Source organism: Nakaseomyces bracarensis (genome assembly GCF_045282275.1).
Source record: "Nakaseomyces bracarensis strain CBM3 chromosome Unknown Scaff13_0, whole genome shotgun sequence".
Classification (NCBI taxonomy): domain Eukaryota; kingdom Fungi; phylum Ascomycota; class Saccharomycetes; order Saccharomycetales; family Saccharomycetaceae; genus Nakaseomyces; species Nakaseomyces bracarensis.
The window spans coordinates 1,954,166-1,977,439 of record NW_027263959.1 but is presented as its reverse complement, the minus strand read 5'-3'; the positions used below and the strand labels follow the sequence as shown (position 1 = coordinate 1,977,439).

The window sequence follows — 23,274 nt, the reverse complement described above, 5'->3', positions numbered from 1 at the left end:
AAAAAGGTCAATTAGTTCTCTAGTGTTACGTTGTTGTTTTTTTTTTCTTTGAGCTTTACCTTTTATCTTTCTTTGTTTTATTAATCTACCTTACATCGATAGTATAAGATAAAAGACAAATTGTATATCTATTAATTATATTTATTTTGGGACTGATGCCCAAAACAAGTTTCATAAAAACGAACACTACAGTTCTACTTACTGTTAAATTGTTATAACTTGTATTCTTGTATCCAAATCATTCTTGAGACTCTGTTCATCGAAGGCTCTCTCTCTAGTACGTCACGTTCTTTTTTACTGGTATTGGTCAAAATGTGTCATTAAATGGCCTTTGTCTGTTTGCATATTCATTTGTACAGGGATTACTTAGGCATAATGGGGAATGCCGAAAAAAACAAAAGTGTGGAATAAAGCGAGGAACAAGGTAAAGATAAGATATTGATTAGATAAGATAATGAAAGAGAGGGCCCTGAAGAAGTCCAGGAGAAAATACCGTAGGAAAATAATAATATAATAAATTAAAATTAATTGTTTATTAAATTACAACATTAATGTAAATAAGGTAGTAAAAAAAAAATTTAAGAAAAATTTTCTACAATAGACACACATTAAGAATGTGAAATCAAAAGGTATATATATCTGGAAAAAGTATTAGATCTCTTTCAAGGACTTTCCAAATCTAAATGAAATATAATTAATTTTTCATGATAATGCAATTGTGTGTAGTCTTTATATAATAAAAAAAAAAAAAGTTAAACTGTATATTAAATTTGAACTAATAACGTTCAATTGTCCATTTGATTTAAGGGTGTCTTTTTTTTTTAATTAGAACAATGGTGTACCGTTTGTTTTTTATTGATCTAGTAAACTAGTTCTTTTTTTTTATGATATGACGACAAAAGTTTAAAGGTCATTAAAGAATTATTTTCTTCACTAGGTTTTGAAGAAAGTAATTCATTTGAACATAGTTGCCTCTGGCATTGAGCTATAATAATCATGAGAAAAGAATGCAGTGAAGGAGAGACAACTATTATTACAATTATAGGGAAAAAGGAAACGTTTTTGTTTTAGAAATCCCTTTTTAATTTTAAGCTTTGCCAATAGAGGCAAAATTAGGATAATGATTGGGCGATTGGATGTGGAAGGTTACCATCTTTAAACAGATGCCTCTTTTTATCACCTTCTTGTTCTTGCGATGTGTTTCTTTGATTTATTCTGCTTAATATGTTATCAATAACACTTACATCTGGTTTGACAGCAATTGCAGATGAAGACCTAGTAGGGACCGAGGAGGATGGAGTAGGAATAGGCAGAGTTAATGTGGTTGATGGAGTATCAGGTCTCCTTTGCGGCTGAGGAAGCTTGATGCTGTTGTTATTAAGTTGAGTAAAGAGATTGTTCTGATTAGATGGTGACTCGGTTTTATTTTGAGATTCTTGATCTATTTGTAGAGATACAGCACTCAATATGTCTAGACCGACTGCAGGCTTGGTGTTTCCTGGGGTAGAGGATGAAGATGAGCTATTTCCAGTAAACTGACTTAAAGTCAATTCCTCTAGTAGAGGATTGAGTGCAGTCAATGTCTCGTTAAATCCATGATCCTTTACCAAACAGCCAATAATTATAAATAACAGCTTAGAGATGTATGGAGAATCCTGCTGTTTGAAAGTATTGGCATTAATGTTGAACTTGTTGAATAAATTCTTTGCTAAGCTAGTTAAGGACTCTTGCTGGAAAGTCTTCAGAGTAATGTATTCCTTTGTGGATGCAATATCAGCAAACTTTTGAGAGTAGTTGTTTTCAACTGAAAAGGAGATTGAAAACTTGATCGCCATTTCACCCAGGATCTCTATGTTAGCAAATGTGGCAAAAAACGTAACAGCTGTAGATGGACTCGAAGTCGAAGTATTTTGGGAATCACTCTTAGATACAATGGACTTACAAGTCTCAGAGTTCTTAACCAATTCAATGAACGCCTTATTATGAATCACGGGCAAAATTATCAAATCCGAGATGATAGATTTGGCGACATCCTCATCAGTGGCAGGCTTCTGTGGTTTTGGCTGCTGAGACTCATTACTGTTGGATAACAAATTAGATTTCTTTAAAGATGTAGGTAACGGTAGTAATATATTTTGAACAGCGTTCTGAAAGCTATTGTTTGGTGGTGATAATACTGAGTGATGGTATGGTAATGAGATAGTGGATGGTGGAGAGGCAATTGACGTTGGCGTATTCACCCTGGAGATTTGGCCCTGGGTTGGTGGTGGAACTGACTGGGCATCACCATTCTGAGTTGTATGATTTGAACCGCCGTTGCTGTTCGTAGCCACAGCAGTACTGACACTACTAATGGAGCTGGAAGAACTGCTTGAGCTGTTACTTCTACTTCTGCCACTAACATTCTCAGACTGCGATCTGGTGCCAGTTGGGGTCATTGGCTTCCGTACCTTCTTAGTAGTGCTAGAAGAAGGTGTCTTCTTTTTAGACCTCTTTCTGTTCCTCCTAACGGATTGGACTGCTGCGGTAACAAGTTTTTCAAATCCTTGAGTAGCCTCTACAGGAAACTCAAATTCAATCCTCAACATATTAGCTATCTGCTTGATGTTGTCGTCCTGTTCACTCGCCTTATGTTTACTCAATTCAAACTTGTCAATCAACTCCAATCTTCTACTAGAAAATTGCTTCCACTTAATTTCATCGGTGAAATCTAATTGTTCTCTGATTTTATGTGTAGTACCATAACCTGAAGCAGATAATGGCATTTTTTTTTTGTATGTTTTATTTTTGTTTTATTATTTTCTTGGTTCTTAGTTTTATCTAGTTTTGGATTTAGAAAATCTTTCTAATATATCTACTATTTAAACAAAATAATTTTTTTTTTTTTTTAAAATTTTCTTTTTTGATTGATTATTAAGTTGATGAGGTTTGTTTCTTGATAGCTTATTTTTTTTAATGATCTTATCGAAAATGAATCATAAGCTCCTTGGTAACTTATTTATCTAGTTCTATTGAAGTATTATCAGTTATATTCTAAAATTTGCTTATCTATATTTAATTGAATCAGCTTTATAGAAGAGGAAGAAAAAAAAAATTTTTTTTTTTCAGGTAATGGTGTTATCATTGAAAGAAATCAAGATTCAGTTGAGACTCGTCGAACAAAAAGAATCGTCGACTAGTTTTTCGTTGTTGTTTTTTTCCACTTTTCTCTCTATAACTCTCTACAGTTTACTGTCTCTCTACTGGGGCCTCTCCTGTTCTCACTCACTAAACCTTCTATCGACTCCCATCTCCCAACTCTCAGCGTACTCGCTATCTAATATCGTTGTCCCAAACACCGGAATACCACTTTTTTTTGCACATGAAGTAAAAAACAATCGGTGGTTTCTTTTTTTTTTTTGCCATTGGGTCTTCCCTTTTGAAATCCATTGTGTCCTCGATGATCTTTCTTCTCTTAAGGAAATGACGAAGTGTCCTCTGCGCATATTTCTAGCGAACAACGACTCAGTTATTGTAATCCATTTCCAACACCCCATGAAGAACTGGAAGTGAAAAAAAATAAAAATTGCCCCTCGAGGATCGAACCAGGACACTACGGCACTTTCTGTATAGAATGTCAGAGAACTTTGCGTTTTCATCGTACTCTCGAAGCGCCTCTTTTCATACTGTAGCCCATACTAAAATTTCTTTCTTTTTTTCGGGTTCGTGCGTATTTTTCTATGGGATTTTCATTGGCACTACTTCGTGTTCGTGTTCTTGAAGCGTAGGGCATTAGAAGTCTGGTGCGTTGTTTCAGAGACGGGTCCGTACGTATTTTTTTCTATAATTCTATCCGATATATTGGCCAAGAGAATTTGTCTGAAAGTTAAAAACACAGCACTAAAAAAATTACATCACCAAAAAAATTCGTAGAGACCCTTGCTTAAAATAGAAACTACACTACGAAATGAACTGCGGAAACGCAATCCCGCATGGCGAAAAAGTACTTTCATTATATTATGTGTCAAAAAAAATGATATCTTAGAAAATTCCGTACATGTTACTTCACTTGATCCTGATGAAAAACCAGTACGTATCGAGAAAAGAAAGTATCATTTGACACATAAGATATTAATTAGAGAAAAACTATGTGTAGGGTTGTACGTTCGTAGAGGAAATATTGATGACATCACTATGTGAACACTATAAGATGTAGCGCAGAAAGATTTGCAGGGGGGGTGGCGACAGGCTATCAATGCATAGAAAGACGCATTGCAAATCTGAGTCAAAGGGATTCCCCCTTATAAAAAAAAAAATTCAACTCTGTACGGACGTTCGTGGTGACTTCTATAAATAAGTTAAATAATAATAACCAAATAATAGTAAGTAATAAATAATAAATAATAATAAATTTATATTAAAATTATATAAGGAGAAAATAACAACAAATACAGAGAAATAAATTGTTTAATAGTGCCGGAGATAGAAAAATAAAAAGAATATATATACGTATCTTTAATAATTGTGCGGAGTAATATTCGAGAATTCTCCTTTATGTACTAACAGTGAAGTGAAACTATAATTGGTAAAGTTTGTTTGTTTCTTATAGGTTAGATTTGAATTGGTCTTCAGTAACACCTTGACCCATAGCTGCAGTAGCGGTAACACCACCTTGAGCTAACTTCAAAAGACCATCAATGTATTCAGCACCTGACCATTTTTGATGTTTTAGGACATCAACACCTACGTCCATTTCCTTTTGTTGCACGTTTTGGGCATATGCCTTCATACCTTCAGCGGCGAACTCTTGAGAGAACTTGTGAGTGGCCAAAGCAGTTGTATGCAGACCTGCCAAAGTAATGAATTGCCAGATGTAACCTAGCTTACCTAATCTTTCGATGAAAGTAGCAGACTCGTCAACAGACATAGCCTTTGGCCAGTTGAAGGAAGGAGACAAGTTGTAAGCCAACCATTGGTCAGGGTATTTAGCCTTGACACCTTCAGCGAACTCTCTAGCTTGTTCGAAGTCTGGGTAGTTGGACTCCATCCAGACCAAGTCAGCGTATGGAGCAAAAGCACGAGCTCTCATGACAGAACATTGGGTACCACCGTGGTAACGGTATAGACCTTCTCTGACTCTTGGTAGTTCCCAGTCGAAGAAGATGTCCTTACCCAATAGTTCCTTGGCTAGCTTCTTGGCTTCACGGTGGGAAGTTTCGGTCAATGGGCCAACCTTGGAGTTGAACTTCTTGATGATTTCTTCCTTGTTTGATAGGTTAGATTTGCTGACTTCGTCAGCGAAGGCTTCATGGAAAAGCTTTAGACCAGCCTTAGCCTTCCAATCTTCTTCCAACTTTTGTAGCTCTTCACCGGAGACACCAGCCATGATGGCTCTTTCCATACTCTCAGCAAAAGGTTCGATGTCAGGGTTAGTGGCACCGACGATGAAGTAGTGGTCTCTGGTGTCAATGGTGGAACTGATCAAGGTGGCAGCCTCAGAATCGGTTCTAGCGACAATGATCAAGTCACTGTTCATCACATCGGCGCACATTCTAATAGTAACTAATCTGTTAATGTGTTCTTGGACTGGGATGACACATCTACCAGCCATGTGACCACACTTCTTATTGGTAGAAGTTTGATCTTCCATGTGGATACCGGCGGCACCACGTTCAATGAACATCTTGGTTAGCTTGTAGACAGCAGTCAAACCACCGTGACCGGCATCGGCATCGGCGATGATTGGAGTCAAGTAGTCAATAGCAGGGCCCATGGCGTCAAGTTCCTTTTGGGACTTAGCCTTGGCTCTATCTTCCCATTGTTTCCTGTCGTGGAATTGTTGGGCCTTGAACAAGTGTTCAACTTTGTTTGGAACAGTGTCCATTGGATAATCAGCTAAATCTGGGCCTGGTTCGTTAGAAGTGGAGGCCGTAGAGGAACATTGCCATCCGGAGATGTAGATAGAGTCCAAGAATTTAGCCATTTGTGAGACCTGCACTGGGTCCATGGCACCGAAGGTACGTGAAACAGTACCTTCCTTGTGGTGTTTCTCGAGCACTTTGTAGCATTTCTGGGCCATTACAGTAGATGGGTATGTTAGCGATGGGAAAGTACCACGTCTGACAGCGATATCTCTAGCGGAATAAATTCTCTTAGTCTTCTTCCATCTTGGTTGAGACCACCATTGTTCGATCTCTTTAGCATCTTTATCGATTCTAGCTTGTAGAGCCTCAAACTCGTTAGCTGTAGGATTAGTAGGAACTGGCATTTTTTATTTTATTTTTTTGTTGGTAATTCTTTTCAGTAATAAAGTGAACAAAGAGTTTACTTCTATATACTTGTTTTTTTTCTTTATTTTATTATATTTTAATGTAAGATAATATTATAAGTTAAGAGAAATAATAATTAAAAGTTGGTTAGTGACCCTTTATATATATATATTTTTTTTTTAAATATATATTTCAAATTACTGATTCAATGTAAATCAAAGATTATAAGCTATAATTTTATTACTTTTATTTGACATCGAAGCTTTTTCTGTCCATTGGTCCGAAAAGCAAAGGTTCGGCTATAATTTCATCTTTATGAACAATTAAAAGTGAAAAGAACGGGTGAATGGAGAGAGATGATTGGTGTTGAAGCTTAGTTTATTTATTTGTGGGATGAGTGTGTGTGTGTGTGTGTCAGCAAACAATGACATGAATAAAATGACACTATGACTCCCCTTTTTTTTATTTCTAACTGAACTTCTCGAGCAAGGCGATGACTAGTATAAGAGACATACCGAGAACTCGGAGTTTTTTTTCTTTGGTTGTAAAATTTCCTTTCCTGAATATCAGACTATACGAAGGCCAGAAGAACAAATTTCCCGGTCTTACGGGGTAGATTGAATTCAAGAAACGTAAATGTTGACAAAATAGCATCTGACTTTCTTGTCGTAGATAAATACTATTTACCCTGATTGAAGGGCTGTAGCATTGAGGAAAATAAAAATAAAAATAAAATGGGAGGGGAGGCTTCCTGAAAAATATTGAAAAAGAAAAGAAAATACTGAGGGAGGGAACGGGAAGCGCAGAGTGAAGAGAAGAGTCTGTGGGGGGGGAAAGGTTTTTAAAGGATCCATCACGAGAGAAGTCGGGAGAGATTGATAAAATAACAAAAAAAAAGGGGGGGGGAGGAAAGGAAAGTATCACGAAAGAGACAGTGCGTCTGTAATGTAGTGTTGTAGTGTTGAATTGTGAAGAGAAGAGTAACGAAACAATGAGTACCGGGGGGTTGGAAAAGAAAAAAGAACAATCGTGTCGGCGTTTAAGACATAGGTGGAAGTGAAGAAATCCTAACACCCTGGTTCTACAATAAAAGAACAATGCTAAAAATGGAACGGGGGTGGGGCATAGGATGAGACAAAAGAGAAGCTAGTAATGTAGTGGGGGGAAGAGAGGAAAGGGAGGCGGTTGACCATTAAAATATCGAAGAGAAGTTTGAAATGATTGACGTTATCACTAGAATAATTAAAAAATGCGGGGGGTGTGGAAGAAATAAAAAAATGGCTAAATAGGGAGGGGCAAGGGGGTTTCTTAATTTTTTTGATTGAGTATTGAATTGAATTGATTTGATTTAAATTCAATTCGAGATAGAAGAACAATCGCACAATGAGAACAGAACAAAGGGGGGGACCAGCATTGACATAAAAAAAAAAAGAAGGGGAAGGGGAGAAGGATGAGAAGGGGGAAAGAACAAAAGAGAGAGGGAGAGAGAGCTATAACAATCAATACACAACAACCTTTGTAGAGTAAATAGAAACAAATAGCAAATCAGATGGCAGTATTTGTATTGATGGATAATCAATGGTTAGTGCTTGTTTTTATTAAAAGAAAAAAATAAATAAAATATATAAAATAAAATAAAAAAAAAAAGATATAAATAGAGGGAAGATTTTCACATTTAATTGTTTAATACTTCTCTAAAATTATTTATAAAAAGAGAACCTAATAAGAACTAACATATAAATATATATAAAAACAAAAACTAGAAAAAACAAAAAAATGGCTAAGAAGGATAAGAAGGTAAAGGTCTCTACTGTCGTTACTAAGGACGGTGAATCCCTGAAAGTGTTTGAAGATCTTGGAGATTTCGAACATTTCATTCAAAACGAAACTGAGGATGAAGAATTCGACCACATCCACTGTAAGTTGACTTACTTCCCTCCATTCGTACTACATGAGGCCCATGATGACCCTGAGAAGATCAAGGACACCAACAACTCCCATAACAAGAGGTTCGTGAGACATTTGCACCAACACATTGAGAAGCATTTGTTGAAGGATATCAAGGAGGCCCTACATAAGCCTGAATTGAAGTTCCACAACAAGTCTAAGGAGGAAACCTTTGAACAAATCACGTGGCACTACGGTGAAGAGACTGAGTACCATGACAAGAAGTTCAGACTCGAGGTCACTGTTATGTGTCACCATGACAATGCCCATGTTGATGTTGACTACAAGACTGTACCAATCCAGTAAAATGAAAAAAAAATCTGATCAACACTTCTACTACTAAATCTTGTTAATTCTAATGATTTTACGATAATATAAGAGAAATAATTAAAAAACTAACATATATAATATTTAAAGTATATTTTACGATGTTTATATAATAATAATACAATAACATTATTCTCAAACACACATGTAACCAAAAAAAATAAAAGTCTTACGTAGATTTGTTTATTTAATGTTTTGGTGTTGGTATCGCGACTTAGTAACAATCGCACGCTAAGCTAAAATACATTAAATCAATACTAACGACACCTCGTAAAACAATATATTGTTCACATAACTATTTACAACCACAATTACAATAACTTTTAACATTCTAGCTGAAGATATACTATAATGAAAGAGATAAACTATCTAATCACTTATCATTACTCTATTGATCGAAAAACTGTCCACGTGATTATATCACATGACCAACAATTAAAACATTGTGTACGAGCTCCTGTATCCATCATTAAAAAAGAAGCAACGACAATAAGAGAGGGAAAGAGAAAAAAAAAAAATTGAAATAGAAATTTTACCTAGTTTTAACAATATTTACAATTTTAGGTAAAATACTGAATTAGACAACAGCTCTTTGTTTGAATTGAAAATCGATATTAATAAAGATCAATACTTCTGAGAGATTTTTTTTTTTAAAAAGAATAATTATAAGAAAACTTCGCCTAGCTCTTCAATATTATATTGTAGAAAAATTAAAAGAAATTTAATTCCAAATAAAACAGTGGATTTAAGATTTGATAAACCCTAGACTAAAATAATATAAAATACTTTTGTGAATTTAAAATAACGATCAAAAAGTTATAAAAAACATCTAATAATAAAAAGGAAACAAACTATTTAAAAAACCATAAAAAAATTATGATTAATCCACACATTCAAGAGAACCAACAAGCTATTCAAAACACATTAAGTAATTACGATACTTCTTTTCTATCTGAAGATGAGGAGGATTACTGTCCATTATGTATCGAACCGCTAGATATTACTGATAAAAACTTTTTCCCATGTCCATGTGGATATCAAATTTGTCAGTTTTGTTACAACAATATTAGACAGAACCCAGAACTGAACGGTAGGTGTCCTGCTTGTCGTCGGAAGTATGATGACGAATCAGTACGGTATGTGGTTCTTTCTCCTGAGGAATTAAAGATGGAGAGAGCTAAACTTGCAAGAAAGGAGAAGGAAAGGAAACAAAGGGAAAAAGAGAAGAAAGAATACGAGCATAATAACCGGAAACATTTGGCGGGAACCAGAGTTATACAAAAGAACTTGGTTTATGTTGTTGGTGTGAATCCTCCTGTTCCGTACGAAGAGGTGGCGGTCACTTTGAAATCTGACAAATACTTCGGACAGTACGGTAAGATTAACAAAATTGTCGTAAATAGAAAAAACCCACATAGTGGTAACAGCAATGATCACTATCATCACCATTCTCCTGGTTATGGTGTCTACATTACGTTTGCAGCCAAGGATGACGCCGCAAGGTGTATCGCACAAGTTGATGGTACTTATATGGATGGCCGCTTGATAAAGGCAGCTTATGGTACAACTAAGTACTGCTCCTCCTATCTGAAAGGAATGGTTTGCCCAAATCCAAACTGTATGTTCTTGCATGAACCTGGCGAAGAAGCAGATTCATTCAACAGAAGAGAAGCTGCAAACAAGTTACAGCAACAAAACCAGACCCCGGTTTCTGCTGGTTCCTTCAAGGGTTCCAACGAGTTCGGTTCAGCTGCTCCATCTCCACTGCCTCTCAAGGCTCATTTGCACAACAGTAACAGTAGTTCCAATATTCATAATGATTCGAATGCGCCAACTCCTGTACTAACTCCAGCTCCAGCTCCTCCAAGTAAAGCCAACCCCTGGGGTATCAGCCAGACTGCATCTGCCATTGCCAATATTAACCTATCGAAGCCATCTAGTTCTATCAACCTCCCAACCTTGAATGACACTTTGAACCAAGAAAATGAAGCTAATAATGATCTGCAATCCAATAACTCGAAGACTACGAACAATAATACAAGTGGAAATAAGAAGAAGAACTCTGCTAACTCAAAGGAATATGTTGATCCATTTGATGTCCTAAATGGTTGCGTAAACTTCCTAAATGACAGAATGAAATCACTATCAAACTACGAGAATAAACATTTCAGCTTAAGATCAAACTTAATCGATGAAGAAAGAATGAATGCCTACCCATCATTGTTTACGTGGGATAAGATCGAACCAGTAGAAACTAGTGATAACATAATAACTAAGAAGTTAGTAGAAATTCTAGCTATCAAGCCTACAGATTACTCTCAATCAGTTATACAATTTTTACAAAATGTCAGTGCCAACCAACCAGAACTAATTAATCTTCCAAATGTCCAGAGTATTGCAAATGCCAATGCAGCCGCAGCCGCAGCCGCAGCCGCCAACAACAATGGTAACCAAACACCAATCAATCATCCAATAAATCCAAATATTTCGCAACTAGGTGGCAATGCAATGGCTAACGGTACTCCAGGTCCACAACACGTTGTCATGCAAGGCATGCAACCTCCACAACAACTACATCCACAGCAACAAGCACAAGGTCTACAACAATACCAACAAATGCCAATGGGTATGGCCAGCAATAGTTCAGCTCCACCAGGTATGTTTGTCTCACAACAAGACATGTTGCAAAAGCAACAATCTCAACAACAACCACAAATGTCTCAAATGCAAGCCAACAATGTTGGCTCTAATGATCTTTTGAACCAATTAATCAGTGGTAAGAGACTAGCTGCAGCTAATTAGAGTTTCAAAGTCCTAAACCTATAAAGAATAGTTGTATCCATTAAAGTTGTCTACAATTTGTGCTACTTATTTTATATGTTAATTTTTTTTTAACTGTTAAAAAAACCTACCATATTATACTATATACACATGCATATATATATATAAAGAATTTCAATACACAAAATAATCATATCTAGCTGATTACTAGGTTTGTTTACCTATATGTGTGACCTTTAAAACCATAACTAATTACGTCTTCAGATTTTAAACAATTGATCCAGGAGAGTTTAGTTATTAATGCTCTATCTATTAACGGATGGTACAAAAACGTATATCGCTATTAGATTCCATTTAGAGAGGAACTGGTAAATAAAATGGTTTGTATTACCGTTAACGGAAGGTGGAACTAGAGAAACTTATCTCGCTTCTTCCTACCACAAAAAATGTGAGTCAAATTTTTTTACATATTATAGCACTCTGCAAGAAAGTTTTTTCTCCCGGCTCTCCCCCCAATACACTCTCTCCGAGGAAAGAGATAGAGAAGCCAAAAGACGACGACCTAAACGGAAACTAACTTTACTCCGAAGAAATCAAGTTAAAAAAACTGTTTGCGAATTCCACTTAAAAAACAACCAAAAATACAACAATAGACTTGAAAAAAAAAGCTCAAGAAAATGGAAATCAGTAGCGAGATATGAGATTGGTCCGAAATCATATTGAGATTATTTGAGATTATATAAAGTAGTACCCTCTTGATGACTATCAAGGTTTTTTCACACTGCTTTATAATTTATATCTCTCGATTATCTTTTTGAGCTTTGGACTCACTGATTAAGGAAATATTATAACAATTTCATTACTTTACACATAATTGTGTTCAATCCACTGCATTAGTTTCTAAGTCTCCTGATTTTTCAAGGTCCCGTATTTTTTTTTGCATTAAGAACCAAAAAAAAAATATCTGGAGAAAGCATCGCAAGTCAAAATTTCATTAATAACATATAGAAGCTTTATTACTATACTAATATCTGCATAAAAAAATAAAAGCATTGGCAAATAAACAATTATGTCATCGGTCAATGTTCTCCTCTATTCTAAGAGGTTTAATGTCTCTAAGTTTAGACAAGTATCACAATTGTTATCCAGGGGGAGATATTCTACTGCCCCAAAGGCTTCACTCGTCTTTTCTAATGAGAAGAGCAACGACTCTCAAATCAATACACAGAATACACACATTACTTTCAATAATAAGAAAGTAGGATACTCTAAGAGGGCTCTTTCTTCCTCGAACGGTGTGGGCACTTCAGGTACCAGATCAACTGTTATCCAATTATTGAACAACATCAGCACCAAGAGAGAAGTTGAACAGTACTTGAAGTACTTCACTTCTGTATCTCAACAGCAATTTGCAGTTATTAAAGTTGGAGGTGCCATAATTAGTGACAATTTGCAGGAACTGGCGTCATGTCTAGCATTCCTTTATCACGTCGGTCTTTACCCAATTGTCCTGCATGGTACTGGGCCTCAAGTTAATGGTAGACTTGAAGCACAAGGTATTGAGCCTGATTACATCGATGGTATTAGAATTACCGACGAACACACCATGGCTGTAGTGAGAGAATGTTTCTTGGAGCAAAACTTGAAATTAGTTACTGCTCTAGAACAACTAGGTGTTCGTGCCAGACCAATTACCTCTGGTGTTTTCACTGCCAACTATTTAGATAAAGATAAATATAACCTTGTTGGTGACATAACCAAGGTGAACAAGGACGCAATCGAGGCCTCTATTAAAGCCGGAGCTCTACCAATTCTAACGTCTTTGGCCGAAACCCCAGCAGGTCAAATGTTGAATGTTAATGCTGATGTGGCTGCTGGTGAGCTTGCTCGTGTCTTTGAGCCACTAAAGATTGTTTATCTAAACGAGAAAGGTGGTATTATTAATGGTGAAACAGGCGAAAGAATCTCTATGATCAACTTAGATGAGGAATACGAGGAGTTGTTGAAACAGAGCTGGGTTAAGTATGGTACTAAGTTAAAGATCAAGGAAATCAAAGAGTTGCTTGACTATCTACCACGTTCTTCTTCGGTTGCGATTATTAATGTCCAAGATTTGCAAAAAGAATTGTTCACTGATTCTGGTGCTGGTACCATGATTAGAAGAGGTTACAAGCTTATCAAGAGATCTAGTCTTGAGGAATTCCCATCATCCGATTCTTTGAGAGTTGCTTTACAAAGAGATCCAGATGTCGCTTCAAACAAATTGTCAGCAGCTACTTACTTGAGAGAGCTTGAGAACAGTAACTTTGTTTCTTACTCCGACGAACCATTGGAAGCTCTAGCCATTGTTAAAACTGATGAGAAAATCCCAAAACTGGACAAGTTCTTATGTACTAGCTCAGCTTGGTTGAATAATGTGACTGATAATGTATTTAGTACATTGAAGCGTGATTTCAAAGCTTTGCAATGGGTGGTATCCGAAGACGACGGAAATATAGCATGGCATTTTGACAAGTCCCAAGGTTCCTATCTGAAAGACGGTAAGGTTCTTTTTTGGTATGGTGTTAACGATTTAAATACTATATCTGAATTAATTGGCGATTTTACAAGAACAACCACAGCATCTGCCAATGGTCCAAGTGGTGTATTTGCTGCTGGGCAATCCAAAAGATCTTACTCAACAGTGCAGAGAACAGCTCCTAAATTTGAGGTAACTAATAAAGAGAAATCCCGTGTCGCACTAATTGGTGCCAGAGGGTACACCGGCAGAAACCTAGTTGCTCTAATTAATCAGCATCCATATTTCGAAATATCTCATGTTTCCAGTCGTGAGTTGAAGGGTCAAAAGCTGGCTGACTACGACAAGGCTGAGATCATTTATGATAATTTGCAACTAGAGGATATTACCAAACTAGAATCTGAGAATGCTGTAGATGTCTGGATTATGGCTTTACCAAACAATGTTTCCGAGAAGTTCATTGGTGCTGTTCAACAAGGCAAAGGTAACTCAAAGATTATTGATCTCTCTGCTGACCACAGATTTGTATCTGAGAAAGAGTGGGCTTACGGTCTTCCTGAGATCAACAACAGGGAGAGTATCATTAACGCCAAACAAATCTCAAACCCAGGCTGTTATGCTACTGGGTCCCAACTCTCGATTGCGCCTTTATTGAAATATGTTGATGGCCTTCCAACTGTTTTTGGTGTCTCTGGTTATTCTGGTGCAGGTGCCAAGCCATCTCCAAAGAATGACATCAAGGTTCTAAGTGACAACTTGATCCCATATGCTCTCACCAATCATATCCACGAGCGTGAAATCTCAACCCGTCTTGGACATGAGATTGCATTCATTCCACATGTAGGTCAATGGTTCCAAGGTATCGCTCTAACAGTCTCCATACCGATTAAGAAGGGAAGTATTGAATCCAGTGAACAAGTCCAAGAGATTTACAAGAAGTTCTACGAGGGAGAAACCCTAGTACACATTATCAATGATATTCCCTCAGTCAAGGACATTTCAGGTACACACGGCGTGGTGATCGGAGGGTTCAAATTAAACGATACCAAGGATAGAGTTGTAGTCTGTGGTACTATTGACAATCTACTAAAGGGTGCAGCCACCCAATGTTTACAGAACATGAACCTAGCTATGGGCTACGGCGAATATGACGGTATCCCTAAGGACAAGATAATTTGTTAAAGGATAAAGAAATAAATATATAGTAATGAAATTATAATAGTTTTATTTTTACTTTTTTTATTTATATTCTTTCTAGTACAGCTAATTGACTGCAACATCTAAGGTAAACGTATATAAACTAAACCGTTTTGAGCAGAGATAGAGAGACGGGAAGACGTCATTTTAATAACTTTACCTAAAGAGGCATTCAATTTTTGGTTGTATAAACAAAAACATAAATAAAAAAATACACGAACCAAGGAATATAAACGCGTCATCTATCAAAAAAATTCAGGCTATTTGTTTTGGTGGGCTTCCACTTTCTATTCCCAATCGAAATACAAGAAGCTTATTATTGTTTACATTTTCATCATTTTACGCGTACCGTTACACAGAAAGACACGCACAGAGTGTACCAAATTGGACAAAATGCTTGCTTTTTTTCTCACGCGTCACGCACCCATAGAAAGAGACGCAGAAAGGGAGGAAATAGCCATTTCACCAGTTACAGACAGGCAGAAGGGTGAGAAAAAAATTTTCTCTTTCTTTAAATGTTGAAGGATAATTGTCTTTCTTTAATTTAAAGCATAAGTTATTAGTAATGGATAATGAATAGAGAAGCTGCTATTTTCGTGTTTCTTTGTTCATATTTGGTATTTGAAATAAATTAATAAAATATATAAAAGAGGATCATTTTTATTTTAATTAAATATTACACAGACTTTCTATTCTCTTTAATTTAAAAAAAAAATAATAATATTATTATTATAATAACGAAACCAAAAAAAACCTTTTATTTGATCTTATCTTTATTCATCAAAGAAAAACCAATAGATACTAAGAAGAACATAATACAATAAAGTAAAGACTGATTGAAATTACTTACAAAAGTAAAAAGATTTTTAAAAAAAGGTAATACAGCTATAAAAACAAAAACAGATTTATACAATGTATGTTATTAAAAGAAGTGGTCGTAAAGAACCTGTCAAGTTTGACAAGATTACAGCTCGTATTTCGAGACTCTGTTATGGTTTAGATTCACGTGTAGATGCTGTTAAAGTCACTCAGAGAATTATTTCTGGTGTCTATGAGGGTGTTACCACTATTGAGTTGGACAACTTAGCTGCCGAGACATGTGCATACATGACTACTGTCCACCCAGATTACGCTATCCTAGCTGCTAGAGTTGCTATTTCTAACCTGCATAAGCAGACCACAAAGCAATTTTCCCAAGTGGTCGCTGATCTATATCACTATATCAACCCAGCCACTGGTAAGCATGCTCCTATGATTAGTGACGAAGTCTTCCAAATTGTACAGGACAACAAGGACGAACTGGATTCTGCTATTGTCTACGACAGAGATTTCCAATTCAACTATTTCGGTTTCAAGACTCTAGAACGTTCCTACCTGTTGAGAATCAACGGTGCCGTTGCTGAACGTCCACAACACTTGATTATGAGAGTTGCTCTAGGTATCCATGGTAGAGATATTGCCGGTGCTTTGGAAACTTACAACCTTATGTCTCTAAGATACTTCATTCACGCTTCTCCAACACTTTTCAACGCTGGTACTCCAAAGCCACAAATGTCCTCTTGTTTCTTGGTCGCCATGAAGGACGACTCTATTGAGGGTATTTACGATACCTTGAAGGAATGTGCCTTGATTTCCAAGACTGCTGGTGGTATTGGTCTTCACATTCACAACATTCGTTCCACTGGTTCTTACATTGCTGGTACCAACGGTACTTCTAACGGTTTGATCCCTATGGTTCGTGTCTTCAACAACACCGCTCGTTATGTTGACCAAGGTGGTAACAAGAGACCAGGTGCTTTTGCTCTATACTTAGAACCATGGCACGCCGATATCTTCGATTTCATCGACATCAGAAAGAACCACGGTAAGGAAGAAATCCGTGCCAGAGATTTGTTCCCAGCTCTATGGATCCCAGATTTGTTCATGGAACGTGTTGAACAAAACGGTAACTGGACTTTGTTCTCTCCAAGTTCCGCTCCAGGTCTAAGTGACTGCTACGGTCAAGAATTCAAGGAACTTTACGAACGTTACGAAAGAGAAGGCCGTGGTAAGACCATTAAAGCCCAAAAGTTGTGGTACTCCATCTTGGAGGCTCAAACCGAAACTGGTACTCCTTTCATGATCTACAAGGATGCCTGTAACGAGAAGTCTAACCAAAGAAACTTGGGTGTTATCAAGTCTTCTAACTTGTGTTGTGAAATCGTCGAATACTCCGCTCCGGATGAGACTGCCGTCTGTAACTTGGCTTCTATCGCTTTGCCAGCTTTCATTGAAACCTCTGAAGATGGTAAGACCTCGACTTACAACTTCCAAAAGTTGCACGACATTGCTAAGGTCATCACTCGTAACTTGAACAAGGTTATTGACCGTAACTACTACCCAGTCCCAGAAGCTAAGAAGTCTAACATGAGACACAGACCTATTGCATTGGGTGTTCAAGGTTTGGCTGATACTTTCATGTTGTTGCGTCTACCATTTGACTCTGAAGGTGCCGCTAAGTTGAATATTCAAATTTTCGAAACTATTTACCACGCCTCTTTGGAAGCTTCCATGGAATTGGCTAAGCAAGATGGCGCATATGCTACTTTCGAAGGTTCTCCTATTTCTAAGGGTGTTCTACAATTCGATATGTGGAACCAAAAGCCACTAGGTATGTGGGATTGGGACACTTTGAGACAAGACATCATGAAACATGGTGTTAGAAACTCTTTGACTATGGCTCCAATGCCAACTGCTTCTACCTCACAAATTTTGGGTTACAATGAATGTTTCGAACCAGTTACTTCCAACATGTACTCTCGTCGTGTTCTTTCTGGTGAATTCCAAATTGTTAATCCATACTTGTTGCGTGATTTGGTTGACTTAGGTGTTTGGGATGATGGTATGAAGCAACATATCATTGCTCAAAACGGTTCTATTCAAAACCTACCTAACATTCCACAAGAATTAAAGGATTTGTACAAGACTGTCTGGGAGATCTCTCAAAAGACCATTATCAATATGGCTGCAGACCGTTCCATTTACATTGATCAATCCCACTCTATGAACTTGTTCTTGCAAGCTCCAACTATGGGTAAGATCACAAGTATGCATTTCTACGGTTGGAAGAAGGGTTTGAAGACTGGTATGTACTATTTGAGAACTCAAGCTGCTTCTGCTGCTATTCAATTTACTATTGATAAGGACGTTGCTGATAAAGCCTCAAACAACGTAGCCGATCTATCCAATTTGAAGAGACCTTCTTATGTTGAAAGTCAACCTTCCTTCGAGCCAAGTAACTTTTCTGCTGACTGGGCTTCCATCAAACCACCAAAGATCTCTGAAATCCAAGAATCTGAACAATCCAGAGATGTTTCTTTGACCCCATCTGCGTCCTCATCCAACGATGATCTATCTAGCAGTGTCGGATCTTTGAAGGTTTCTGAACACCCATCAACTCCAGTTTCTTCAGCAACCACCAACATTCCAATTAAGGAAGAAAAGAAAGATGTAGCCCCAGATGCTGAGAATGATGCTGAAACAGAATTTGATATTTACAACTCTAAGGTTATTGCTTGCGCTATTGACAAGCCAGAAGCCTGTGAAATGTGCTCTGGTTAGTTTGATTATTTTTGTTGCATGCATATCCTTTTTTATCATAGATTTCTATTTTTGTTTTTCAGATGTTCTAATATTTCTACTTATTCGGGGTTTTTACTAATTTCTATTAATTTTTCGGTGTAATTTTTATATTTTTGATACAAGTTGGGTTTTTATATTAAAAGCTTATCATTATCACGATTTTTTTTGTATATTTTATATATAGTAACGATAAAAATTTTATTTTTCTAAAATCAAAGATAAAAGTCGAAGGTGTTGTGTTATATATTACTTAAAAATTAGTAGGTAAACCTTCTATAACTTCAAAGTTATAATGTCTAAACGAACTAAATTATCTTTAGGTACAAATTTTGAATATCCGAACAATAGTGATCACTTTATACTAATTTAGGAGTTTGTTGGAAATTTAAGAAAATACAAAATAAAGGGCCTGTGTATCGATATGAATTATAGTTAAACTTTTCAATCCCTGTAGTTAATTCTCTACAATTTAGTCAAATATCAAGTTACTATAAAGACCAAAATTAAATATCTATTGGCTGCGTTTGTGTTTTGTTCCTATAATTTCTTCTGACTATAAAAGGCATTTTATAAGTCAAATCTAATAAGGAAGTTAATTGGCGCTATAATTAAGCAAGGGCATATTCGATCACCAGTACAATCAGCTAAGTAAAGTAATACACTGACTAACAGCTAGACAAAGAAGATGACAACTAACTCTGGCCACCTTGGGGACTTACTCAAGGATGAATTAACTATTGAGAGGATTAGAGATCTAAAAGAGCAATTATTAAAGGAGAAATCAACAATTGACTATCAATTAGGCAAGGAGTCTACCAAAAACTTTGAAGATGTAAAAGAAAGTATCCAGTTGCTTAGTATATCACAGAAAGATATAAATGAAATTCAGGAACAGCTTGCAAAGGTCAAGAAACTCAGTAATGATAGTAAATCAGCAATTTCTAGATACGATATCATATTTGAGTCTACTAAAATATATGAAAAAATAAATATCACTTCAGATATCTACGATAAAATTATTGGTTTTAATGATGTTGTAGAAAGTGTTAATAGAATGTTAGATACTGAACTAGCTCAAGATGGTCTTGAGACAGGGTGCCCTTATCTATTACAAATACACTACTTGCTAACTATGATCAGAAACTTTCAAGATCAAATGACAGTAATGGCTAATGTTGCATCAGACGATGCGCAAAGAACATGCCAAAAGCTATTTTCAAGAGTCCCTGGACTAATTGATAAGTTCGATCAGTTACTAGAATCTCTCATTTACGATATCGTGGAAATGATAAGAGCAGAAAACTTCTCTCTTGTTGTTAGGTTATTTAAGATAATAGATGTTGAAGAACGTGAGGACTTAAGATTAGAGGCGGTTCGAAACATTATAAAGAAAAAGGAAATAGAAGCTGAAAAATCAACATATAAAAAGCTTCCTAATTCAAAAAATATTGGACGTTTGGAAATGATGGACAAAAGAAATAATGAGGCAGTAGAATACCCAACCAACGAAGGTCTATACAGGGAAATTATGAATGGTACGATCACCACACGAGTTATGACTAGAGGTTACAAGAATCTGTTAATGAACAAAATCAGACAATCTATCCAAGACATGTTTATTGAGGTCAGAAAGGAATATCAAGGAGACAAGAGATTTGAAGTTCTCAGTAACTTAGATTGGGTATTTAATGAACTTTTAGTAGTAAAGGACTATCTTACAAAATATACACCACCTTATTGGAATATTTTCGACAAATACTATGAGTTTTACTACGATGAAATTCATATTCTAATTAACGAATTAGTGGAATCTGAACCTGAGACGATTATTATATTAGATATTATCGACTTTGACAAAACCTTCCAAAATACTTTGGTTAAAGATTTCGGCTTTAAGAAGAAAGATACTAAAACAGTTATTGGTGAAGAACAGAAGGAGACATTATTTAAAGATTACCTAAACCTGATCGTGGTTAAAATGACTGAATGGTTAGGAAACTTAGAAAACACCGAGTTTCAAACATTCAAAGAGAGAACTATTCCACCACACTCGGACTCTGAAAACTTATTATTGTTAGATGGTACTAAAACCTGCTTCCAAATGTTTAGTCAACAAGTTGAGGTTGCTGCAGGTTCCAGCCAAGCTAAAATTCTAGTAGGTGTTATAGATAAATTTTCCGACTTGATTGGACGAAGATTAGACCGTTGGATTTCAGTAGTTGACGAAGAAGTGAGAGCGCTAATAAAATACAATGAACTATACGATATAGATCCACATACCATTCCTCCAGAAAATGAAGTTCCTGGCGGGCTATTCGAATATGTTATTGCTCTAGCAAATGACCAGATGAGGGCTGCTGACTATGCCACTGCAATTGGTACGAAATACGGAGCAATGGTAACTAAAGCTTACGAAAAGGAAATCCAAGGACATATTGATACTATTTTGGATAAGTTCGCTGATGTAAGTCAAGTTTGTATTTCTGCTCTTCTCACAATCATCTTTGATGATCTTAAGATACCATATGCTGAGATATTCAGTAAATCATGGTATAAAGGTAGTCAAGCACAACAAATATCTGATACCATTTCTGAGTACCTGGAAGATATTAGAGTTTTAATGAACCCTGTTCTCTATGGTCTATTTATGGAAAGGGTGATAGAGAATACCATTCTTGGTTATATAGGTGCTTTGAAATATGAACACAGTATCAAAAACAAGAATAACAAATTCTTGGAGTGCGTTAAAAGAGATTTTGAAATTTTTTACAAATTATTTACCAAGTACATTGGCGCATCAGATGAAACTATTGAGATTGTTAAGGAGAAATTTGAAGTAATGGACTACTTCATGGATCTTTGCTGCGAACCTGTTGATTCTATTATTGACATCTGGTCTAGGTTCCTACAGAGATACCCAGATGTACCTATTGTAATATTAGAGTTTGTGTTAAGATGCAGAAAGGATGTTGATAAATCACACAGAAAGAAGATGGTACAGAGCGCTATTGAGCTCGCCATGCAACCACAGCATCTAGCTATTCTAAGTGGTGACGACTACGAACCTTCATACTTATCGAATTTCACCATCAAATCAGCAAAGAAATCAGATGAATTAGAACACCCCATATAGTCATAATATTTTCTTAATATTAAAATCTTCAGTATACATTTTAATATAAAAGAAATAAACAAAAAAACAAAACAGCAACAACGCACGAATCTAATTACTATATATTTGTAGATAGCTTTAGTTTTTTTTTTTTTTAATATTAATATTTTCATTTCGAAACCCATACTACTGTGAATACATACTGCTTATTGCTCACTTTATCCACGATAATGTGATTGAACAGGCCATCCTTCTTAGCATTCCAAGATGCCCCAAATTTATTTTCAATATCTACCGCATTACTTACATCCACAATAGTTAGGTTCACTATATATTTAAATTGCGAAGAATGTTTGCTAAATGATTGTAAAAGTTCCTTGATTATTTCATCACTAGACGATTTATCAACCTGTTCGAATTTTTCCTCGATCACAGATATCAATTTATCCACCGTAAGTGGACTATTATCACTTTTATTTTGTACTGTTTCTGCTGAAGACATTGAATATTTTGTATTTGAGTGTGTGTTTCTTTGATGTACTTTTACAATACTGTCTCTCTCTATATAATAAAATAGAAAGTGAGTGTATCCCTAATTTTGATTTTGATTTTCTTTATTTTTTTTTCCAGCTAAATATTTTATGCATCCAGTAAGAATCGAACCTCTGAGAAAAAGTATATATATATATATATATATATATTTTGGCTTGGCCGTTAACGGAGTTATTGTTAGTATATTGAAAGAACGCCGGCGTATATGAGTCAGCAAGAAACAGCTGATTATGTCAAGTATATTTTGTTATTCTTTTTAATTTTTATTTGACAGCTACAACATTAAGAACAACAAAATTGTATTTTTTTTGATAGTATTCAACCTTAAAGTGCCCTTTCGATATTCATAAAAAGAAAGATATAATTATATACATGAATACAAAGTCCTTTAGAGGCTTTCTTTTTTTTTTCTATAATTTTTTTAATTTCCATATTTTATTTCTATTATTTTTGTGAAATTAGTTGGCCCAACCCAAATCCCGTCGATCGGAGACGGCTCATAACGATAGGAATTACTTTTCCACAAAGGAACTAAAAAGAGGGGCCCATAACGATGTATACATTACCATAGATAATGTGTAGTCTACGAAGTAAAGAAGGACCCCTCTTTATTGCTTAAAACTAGAACCTATAAATATTACAAACCAAAAAACACCCATTGTGTAGCATCTTCTGTGTGTGTCTCTTAGTGTGTATCTGTCTATTCCGCTAGCTGTTTGTCTCTGCAATGTTGTCTCTGCAGCTAATTCCTCACTTTTACAAAAATTAAAGATCTCTCTCTTTTTTTTATTTTTTTATTTTTTTTATAAAAAATACGTAATTTAGGGCCACCCTCTTTTTTTGTACGACTCTTTCTGTTTGTTGATCGTTCTTCTTTCTTTTTTGTTATATACTCATCGTTATAATGTTTTTTTTTATCTTAATGTCTTTCCTTCTATGTCTTGTAAGTAAAATCAAATTACAAATCAGTT

General features: G+C 35.8%; 8 protein-coding genes across 8 annotated transcripts; 5 read left to right on the top strand and 3 right to left on the bottom strand.

Annotated features, from left to right (window-relative positions):
* Positions 1-1,112: 1,112 nt before the first annotated feature.
* VHR2 (Vhr2p) lies at positions 1,113-2,765 on the bottom strand (the record flags this gene model as incomplete). Its single annotated transcript, XM_071055064.1, has 1 exon — positions 1,113-2,765. One exon carries the CDS (start codon positions 2,763-2,765, stop codon positions 1,113-1,115), a length of 1,653 nt encoding a protein of 550 aa, XP_070909757.1.
* Positions 2,766-4,582: 1,817 nt separating this feature from the next.
* Positions 4,583-6,247, bottom strand: ICL1 (isocitrate lyase 1; the record flags this gene model as incomplete). Its single annotated transcript, XM_071055063.1, has 1 exon — positions 4,583-6,247. One exon carries the CDS (start codon positions 6,245-6,247, stop codon positions 4,583-4,585), a length of 1,665 nt encoding a protein of 554 aa, XP_070909756.1.
* Positions 6,248-8,024: 1,777 nt separating this feature from the next.
* Positions 8,025-8,501, top strand: RGI1 (Rgi1p; the record flags this gene model as incomplete). The annotated part of the gene is made up of 1 exon (XM_071055062.1): positions 8,025-8,501. One exon carries the CDS (start codon positions 8,025-8,027, stop codon positions 8,499-8,501), a length of 477 nt encoding a protein of 158 aa, XP_070909755.1.
* Positions 8,502-9,398: 897 nt separating this feature from the next.
* Positions 9,399-11,324, top strand: MOT2 (CCR4-NOT core ubiquitin-protein ligase subunit MOT2; the record flags this gene model as incomplete). The annotated part of the gene is made up of 1 exon (XM_071055061.1): positions 9,399-11,324. The coding sequence occupies one exon, from the start codon at positions 9,399-9,401 to the stop codon at positions 11,322-11,324; it is 1,926 nt and encodes a 641-aa protein (XP_070909754.1).
* Positions 11,325-12,372: 1,048 nt separating this feature from the next.
* ARG56 (bifunctional acetylglutamate kinase/N-acetyl-gamma-glutamyl-phosphate reductase) lies at positions 12,373-15,003 on the top strand (the record flags this gene model as incomplete). Its single annotated transcript, XM_071055060.1, has 1 exon — positions 12,373-15,003. One exon carries the CDS (start codon positions 12,373-12,375, stop codon positions 15,001-15,003), a length of 2,631 nt encoding a protein of 876 aa, XP_070909753.1.
* A 927-nt stretch (positions 15,004-15,930) lies between these two features.
* Positions 15,931-18,618, top strand: RNR1 (ribonucleotide-diphosphate reductase subunit RNR1; the record flags this gene model as incomplete). The annotated part of the gene is made up of 1 exon (XM_071055059.1): positions 15,931-18,618. The coding sequence occupies one exon, from the start codon at positions 15,931-15,933 to the stop codon at positions 18,616-18,618; it is 2,688 nt and encodes an 895-aa protein (XP_070909752.1).
* A 706-nt stretch (positions 18,619-19,324) lies between these two features.
* SEC6 (SNARE-binding exocyst subunit SEC6) lies at positions 19,325-21,772 on the top strand (the record flags this gene model as incomplete). Its single annotated transcript, XM_071055058.1, has 1 exon — positions 19,325-21,772. One exon carries the CDS (start codon positions 19,325-19,327, stop codon positions 21,770-21,772), a length of 2,448 nt encoding a protein of 815 aa, XP_070909751.1.
* A 148-nt stretch (positions 21,773-21,920) lies between these two features.
* Positions 21,921-22,253, bottom strand: TDA2 (Tda2p; the record flags this gene model as incomplete). The annotated part of the gene is made up of 1 exon (XM_071055057.1): positions 21,921-22,253. The coding sequence occupies one exon, from the start codon at positions 22,251-22,253 to the stop codon at positions 21,921-21,923; it is 333 nt and encodes a 110-aa protein (XP_070909750.1).
* Between the last annotated feature and the right edge of the window lie 1,021 nt (positions 22,254-23,274).